Here is an 8,120-nt window from a genome sequence, read left to right as displayed (position 1 = left end):
TTTACAATCAACCATTTTGACTTTTTCTACTTGAAAAGACTTTCAAATGTCTCTTAAATGATATCCTGATGAAATTTCTCTCGCAAGATTTATTTACAGTGTATAAAAACAACAACATCCATGGCCGTTCTTGGCTTCCGTAAAAATCTTTGACCTCTTAACCTATCTGAATACTTTCCCATTGGAGCGAGTGACACCAAACAGGAGGGTGCAAAAATAATTAACACAACACAAAACACAATATTATTGTTAATGGAGCGCATTAAATAAATACCCTATGACTATTTGAGTCTATCATGCAGCAATACAAATCATGGGCCAAATGGATACGTTCACTATTGCATGCACCATTGTAGGGATAATGCACTGTATCTTCTTGTGAAGTCACTTTTAGCAAATTCATGTTCATGCCTCCATAAATTTGCAGGTTGGACAGTGTTGCAAAGCGCTTCAGGGCTATAACAGATCTACACAACATCCTGTTTCAATTCAATTAAAGTGTATGTAAGAAAAATAGGTCAATGAGTATAAAAGTATGTAAAACACAACAACACAGACAAGACAAAAAAAGTTACAGAAATTGAAATTCATGAGATCAAAGTGGTATTTTGATTGTTTGCATGCACAGCTGGAATTACAGTAATCTCCATATGCATGTATCCCATCCACAGTCTACATTCCTCTAAACTGAGACTGCCTGGGGGCGTGCACGTCGAGAGTCTGTCTTTTTACACCAGCAGGGACACTGTGCACCCACCGACAGAGATTCACCATGGCCTCAGCGCTGAATTGCACATCCTTTATGTTGTGTTTTATTTATTTTTCGTTACTGTTTGCTAGTGTGTTTTGCGACGCTGATGCAGAAGAAGATGAGCATGCCAAGCACACGTACACGGTGGAGATGTTCAACGAGGCGGTGCCCACTGCTCCCCACTTTGTCATGTTTTACGCCCCATGGTAAGTGAACAGTTAGTTCCCAAGTTTTTTTTCTGACGACGTTGAATAAATGCATTGGCAATAACATTGGTCTTTTATTTGACATTCCCCATATACATTGGAATTATAAATAAAAAAAGCTTTTAGAGTGGGATTGGACCTAACCGGCAAGTTAGCAAACAGGCTAGTTAGCAGGCATGCTATTTTGCTAACTAGCCCCGTTCTTTCGGGTAACCGGTATGGTTAGCTCAGCTGCTAACTAGCCAACTGCACTTAGCTAGTGGATTGGAGCACTTTTTACAGGGGCCTTGGTGTTAACAATGCTAGTAGTTTGCTATCCGTGAAAATGTAATTGAAAATCGCCAAGTAAACGTTGACTGTGGTAGCTACTTAAACCATCAGTAACATTTTGTGACGCTATGCTTATTCACAGTAGAAATAGTCAGCCACAGTTCATGTAGTTGTAGTGTGGAGAGCTGTGCTTACGTGGCACGCACTGATTGACTGATTCTATGTCAGCGTTCCAAAAGTGGGGTCTATGGACCCTCAAATGTCCTTGAAAGGGCTCTCAAGAATTCGCAAAAGTTCAATCATCGCTCAGTTGTATTGAATTGTGTGGATAGAATAGAACTGGAGAGCGACAAAGACTTGTATCTGAAGAAAAGATCACAAGTTAAAGTGTCCCTTATTATGTCAAAGGCTGAACCATTAAAGTGCCAATTACCTCCCAATGGTATAGTGACAAACCTTTGTCTAATACTCAGACTGGTATTCTTAGACTATATAACTCTCGAGCTGCATGCAGTGTCTTTCTGTCTTTGTGACTTTAAGAGCTCACAACCGCAACAAAGCAGTATTACCAACAGGTTTTAACTTATATTTCTAACTTTGTCACTTAGACTTCTTGTTGACATGGATTTACATTATATGAGGACTGTATGCACAATATGAGCTACTCTTATTTTTTATTACTCTTATTTATTTAAAGGTCCCATGTCATGAATTTATAACTTTATGAGTTTTTTTTAACATAAATATGTTTTCCTCCAGCCTGCCTATGGTCCCCCAGTGGCTAGAAATTGCAATGGGTGTAAACCGAGCCCTGGGTATCCTGCTCTGCCTTTGAGAAAATGAAAGCTCAGATGGGCCGACCTGGAATATAGTACCTTATGAGGTCATAAGGGGCAGTGTCACCTCTCCTTTCTCTGCTTTGCCCGCCCAGAGAATTTGGCCCACCCATGAGAGAGAGAGTGTGAGACACATCATGACTTTCAAACAAGCAAAGTGGCAGTTGGTCAGGCCACATCCCCAGGATCCACCTTGCCCCCCCCTCTCTCCACCTCAAAAGAAACAGACTCAAAAATGGCACATCCTGAGTATCATTGTGAGACTGGCTCTAGTGGCTGTAATTCTGCACCAAGGCTGAATTTTGGGAAAGAGACTTCAGATGGTATTAGGGGACCAATAAGGTCTATATAAAAGCATCTAATTAGCACCATGTCATTGGACCTTTTAAGTATTACAAACAACTACAGCTCTATGTGGCTTTAAGTGCCAGAAATAACCAAGAGTCTACACTGAAAAGTAATAGGCCTGTTCTTTTAATATTATTTTTGATAATTCCGAGGAGAGTGAAGTAGTAGACCACCATCCTCAGAATGCAAATGTATCCTCAGATACACCACTATAAACCTCCATGTCATCTTTATCACATGGTTTGTGATAAAGCCACATGGCTCAGGCTATCATCGGGCTCAGTCTTGCATTGTCACACCTATTGCCACAGCGCTGTAAAGTAAGGTTTGGCTAACCACAGATACATTCTAGGTTAGGGGAAAACGTTTTTTTGGCAGGACATTTGCATTCCCAAAAGAAAAAGCCACATACAATATTAATGTTAGACTAATTACTTACTAGCTAAAATTCTAGTTAACATTAGTAATTAAACCTAAACAACAAGTCCAAACTGGTACAATTTCAGTAACATGGTATCCTATCAGGTTCTTTCACTTGTGCTTTATTCATCATATAGCTGAAGGTGGCCATCAGATTCTCAAACAAAACAAAAGTCACCCGGTTGAATGGCACTGGCACTCCAGGCTTAAATGGCTAATTTATGTTGTACACTGCGGGTATTTGTTCCACTGTCCAGGTGTGGCCATTGCCAGAGGTTACAGCCAACATGGAATGAACTGGCAGACAAGTACAACAGCATGGACGAGCCCCCTGTGTATGTGGTCAAAGTAGACTGCGTCCCGGACACCAAGTTCTGCTCCAATGTCCACGGGGTTAGGGGCTACCCCACGTAAGTACCCCTCACACAAATCCTTGAATTTAGCAATTCATATTCCTTTGGAATGCATTAAAGTGGCCTAGATATTTCACAATTTTAGATGAACAAACTTAAACAAATATCTTAATTGAAAAAGAAAAATACATTGGCTGTTACATGTAGGATAAAAACATTGACAGAGAGGTGATACATTGGTTACCAGCATGTTATGGCGCGTACCCAAAGCTGGTACCAGCTCTGCTCAACTCGACTCGGCCGCGGTGCCCCGTCCGAAAGTTTCCATTGCAGATTTAGTACCGCCTCATGTATGAGGCGAGTGTGGCTGGTCGTCTTAGCGCCGCCGCAGGAAACTGCTGTGACCTAATGCGACACTCGCACACCGAACGTCGAAGGTGTATTGTTTTTGATTCTCGGCATGTGGCCAGAAGACACATTTTGTTTTAAAAGTAACTGAAGGCAGCAACAAAAAAAACGCTCGCTAAACTATTTTAAAAGGGCGGGTTTGTTTAGGACACCCCCGTCTGTTGCTAGCAGTGATGACGCAGTGATTAGTGACGATTCTCTCCGACCAATCAGTAGTCTGCAGGTTTTCATGCCAATTTTTAGTATTGCCTCAGCTTTCTTGGAACCTCAGCGGAGGTGATACTAAATAAGTCCCTGTTAGCTAGTACCAGGTACTTTTTTTCATAATGGAAAACCAAAAAAGGCGAGTAGAGGCGAGCGGGTACCATGTAATGGAAAAACTCCTTTTAAGTCTTGAATTTTGCTGACTATATGCTTTACCTGCAAACTCAACAGTCACTGGTTATTGATTGACAGAAGCTTTATAAGCAAAAATGATGGGTTCATTGACTTCAACCATACGTCTGCCATGCCACAACCTATTCAATTAATCTTTTCTTGTTACTTGTAGGCTGAAGTTGTTTAAGCCAGACCAGGAGGCTATTAAGTACCAGGGGCCCAGAGATCTACAGTCTCTGGAGACCTGGATGCTGAAGACACTCCAGGAGGAGCCTTCAGTGAGTTGTGTTTGTTCAGTTAACAGTTTATAAACCACGGACCCTCACAGTGCAGAAGCTGTGGTGTTCTTAGATGCTTGTTGTTGTGTCCTCCAGGAACCAGAGAGTGAACAGGAGCCTCCTAAAGCCCCAGAGGCCAAACAGGGCATGTATGAGCTCACTGCTGTCAACTTTAAGACCCACATAGCCAAAGGTAAAGATCTAGTAGAGCATATGATGTTTAATACTTTATGAAAATGATGTGTTGTACCAAACGTAAGCAAACAAAGAGGTAACTTTATCTTGTGTATTTATGCAGCTGCATTCTGCAACAGACAACTCTTTTCTGTTTTGTCTCCAATTTAAACTTACTTTCCGCTTTCAACCACACTAAGTAGTGTTTCTGGATACCTCCTTAGAGAATGGAAAAACTGCATTGCCTTGATTAACATAACTAACATTTCAACACGAGCCCCCGAGCCACAATCCACAACGTCAGTCAACTCGAACCAACTCTAAAACACCCGTCGCCGGTCACCTCACGTTTCTAGATTTTCAGATGACGACTGCAAAAATAAACAGCGCTCACGATAATTGTCTCCTTGAAATCGCTGATGTCGAGTGTTTTGGTTTTGAAGAAAAATAAATGATTTCTTGTTTGCAGACAAGAAGAGGCAGGATATGACATAGGCATTTTTAAAACGGTGTTTATAGGTCCCACCTTCACATCTTGGCAACAGAACTCCAATAAACGTTGTGCAGTTTGTTGCGTATAACCTGTGTATAACCTGTGTTTATTTTCCTTTAAGACAGGCTGGGTTGAGTTTGTTGTGGAATTAACTTTTTACATTGCTCCATCAAATCAAAACATCTGAACACATAAACTTGCTGAGCACATAATTGTGCACTCATGTATAGTTATGTCCATTTAGAAATTGATATAAACTGCACAGCATTTTACTTTCTACTTACTTATTGTATGTATTACTTATTATTCTTTTCTGTCATTTGTGTTAAATGCTCTTGCTGGCCTTTTTTCTAACAAGGCTTTTCTCCTCTTGCTTCAGGGGCCCATTTTGTGAAGTTCTTTGCCCCATGGTGCGGTCACTGCAAAGCCATGGCCCCAACCTGGGAGCAGCTGGCCACCACTTTTGAACACTCTGATGACGTCAAGATAGGAAAGGTGGGTCCTTCAGATGTGTACAGGTTCACGATCCAGCTAATCATAAATAATTAAGATCTTAAAACAAAACTTAAAAACATGAGATAAAAACGACAAAGGTGCTTGTTTTTTTTTACGCTACAATAATGGCCGCTGCCTTTTTTCCACAAAAAGAAGTTTGCTGGGTGTTTTTACCCATGCTACAACATGAGCTGCCTTTGTGACACACGTTACAAACATTTTTGCAGTGCTCCAATTGCTCTTGTCATTGTTATGTGAAGAAGATGCTTTTTTTTTCTCTACCAGCATGGTCATCCTGTTACCCGACTGACAAAACAGGATGCTGGTCACATGAGAAGCTACCTGTTTGAGTACTGGGTTATTAAACACACGCCACGTAGGCCAACGTGCCTAGGCTGTTGTTTGCATTGATTACTCATTCTAGTTGAATAACATATTTTACGTATTTATGACCTAGGTGGACTGTACACAGCACTATGAGGCGTGCTCTGAGAATGGCGTCCGTGGATATCCCACTCTGCTCTTTTTCTACAATGGACAGAAGGTACAATAAACGTTTTGGACTTTTACAAACTTTCCATTCCAAATGATCTCTGCATGCACAGCCATTCAACACACACTGGGGCTACATCCTGCCTCCAGCCGACCTCCCGCCACTGTGGCTGTCATGTTGTTTTTCCTCGACACTTTCAAAGATTTACTGCTAACTGTAACAACCTCCATGACATCCGTCACACTGGGAGATTAAATACATACATATAAAAAAACTAGCATATTAATCACAACAGGAATCCTATTATTACATTGAGGGCATTGAAAGTCTGTGTTAAAAAATTTATTGAAAAATAATTAGTGTGTATGTGTGTAGACCGATCAATTCAAAGGGAAAAGAGACCTGGACTCCTTCAAAGACTTTGTAGACAACCAGCTGAAGGCTGCCGTCGCTCAGGAGCAAGTACAGGAGCCGAGTGAGGATCAAAAAGCCAACGAGATCCCCGCTGATGAGCCAGCCGGAGAGGAGGTAAAAGTGGCCCAAAACACAAACACAAGAAATGCCTATGTATGTATGAGAAGTACATGCTACAGTGTCTATACATTCAGAAACGGTTGAAACACTTTTAAACAATTCTTCAGTTGCTCTGTCTCTTACTTACTTTCTCAAGCAATTTAATAGCAATATTCAACAACATTAGGGCATATCCCATATTTTCCTCATATTGTGCAGCCCTAACAACTGCCCTGAAATTGCCAGATGCAGCGTAGTGTCTTAATACTTTCATCTCATAGTATGTTGAAGAAGTCAAAGTATATTATGTTGTTAAAAAAATCATAAGGGTTTAAAAAATACTTTAATTTTTAATTAAGATAAAAGCATGCAGATAATCCAATAAAATGTCTTAATAAGGCCGTTTCTACTGTATAATATGTAATATGCAGGTGTAGGTCACATGATCAGCACCTCCATAACCTGTAGAGTCAGCTGAACAGCCTGCTAAGCACTTAACACATATGAAAAGTGATAAATAACATATCACTATAATAACAAATATTTAAAAAACATGCCCGTCAAGCTCGCTCGACCACCTGGGCTCGCTGGGACTTGGGTGGTTCGGTTTCCTCCTCCACGGACCGTGTTGCAAATTCAGAAATTAATAAATTGAAATTATTAAAGTGATAGTAAAGCATGACTTTTTAATTTTTTTTTTTCACATGACTTTTTTTTCCAATACATCATCCTGTAAAAAATGAATAGTTTATATAATAAAATAAAAATAATTTTTCAAGCTGAAGGGATCATAGTCAGATTATTATAAGGATTATTGCCATTCAATGATCAGCACAGGTTAATATCAGTCTCTTTCCTGTCTACAGTCCAGTGTGTTGGACCTCACGGAGAGCAACTTTGACGAGACAGTAGCCAAGGGCGTCACCTTCATCAAATTCTACGCTCCATGGTGAGGCCGGTGTTTTCTGATTCTTTATCGCCAACGGCCTGTGTGAAGTAACACTCACTGACACTAATGCTGTGTGTACGGATGTGTTTTAAACACTTGGAATGACTGTCTCCCTGCACTGTCTCAGTCGCTTTAACTTTTAACAGATGTCATTCCTGTGTCACCCTGCTGTCCACTGTAGGTGTGGCCACTGTAAGAACCTCGCTCCAACATGGGAAGACCTTTCCAAAAAGGAGTTTTCTGGCCTCACTGACGTCAAGATAGCCAAAGTGGACTGCACTGTTGAGCGCACACTCTGCAACAAGTACTCTGTAAGTATGTGGGCGTCATCCACAAATAATACTGCAAGGCACAATCTAAACTGAACACTCCATCTCTTCCTCTCACGTGCCCCAATGTCCGCTTTCTAATTTTCTCCAGATGAAGTGTGTTACACAGGATATAAGAAAGTGAAAATGGTGGGTTTATCAGTCTCATAAACCAATATACGACTGCTACATACTTAAATTAGATGCTACAGACTGCAATTCTAAACCAGATGTAACTGTCATGCGTAAAGAAATGTTGAGACTCACTCACTAACTCACTCACTCACTATCAGATTTGATATCCATTGAGAGATATTGACTTGGGTTTTAGAATTAATATGTGTGAAGAAGTTCCACACAGACTTTAAAATAATAAATACAGTGGGTACGGAAAGTATTCAGACCCCTTTAAATTTTTCACTCTTTGTTTCATTGCAGCCTTTTTCC

The 8,120-nt window shown here is 40.6% G+C and overlaps 1 protein-coding gene across 1 annotated transcript in view; it reads left to right on the top strand.

Moving 5' to 3' along the window:
* Positions 1 to 687: 687 nt before the first annotated feature.
* txndc5 (thioredoxin domain containing 5) overlaps positions 688 to 8,120 on the top strand; it is a 10,166-nt gene continuing 2,733 nt past the window's right edge. The window contains exons 1-9 of the mRNA XM_034862698.1: positions 688 to 957; positions 3,089 to 3,241; positions 4,143 to 4,248; positions 4,345 to 4,441; positions 5,295 to 5,410; positions 5,868 to 5,954; positions 6,279 to 6,431; positions 7,283 to 7,365; positions 7,547 to 7,676. Coding sequence (XP_034718589.1) covers positions 773 to 957; positions 3,089 to 3,241; positions 4,143 to 4,248; positions 4,345 to 4,441; positions 5,295 to 5,410; positions 5,868 to 5,954; positions 6,279 to 6,431; positions 7,283 to 7,365; positions 7,547 to 7,676 — 1,110 coding nt within the window. The 5' untranslated portion in view covers positions 688 to 772. The remainder of the gene's footprint in view (positions 958 to 3,088; positions 3,242 to 4,142; positions 4,249 to 4,344; positions 4,442 to 5,294; positions 5,411 to 5,867; positions 5,955 to 6,278; positions 6,432 to 7,282; positions 7,366 to 7,546; positions 7,677 to 8,120) is intronic.

Source organism: Etheostoma cragini, chromosome 22 (assembly GCF_013103735.1).
Source record: "Etheostoma cragini isolate CJK2018 chromosome 22, CSU_Ecrag_1.0, whole genome shotgun sequence".
In the NCBI taxonomy this organism is placed as follows: domain Eukaryota; kingdom Metazoa; phylum Chordata; class Actinopteri; order Perciformes; family Percidae; genus Etheostoma; species Etheostoma cragini.
The sequence above is the reverse complement of the archived record's forward strand: the minus strand, read 5'-3'. Positions and strand labels throughout refer to the sequence as shown.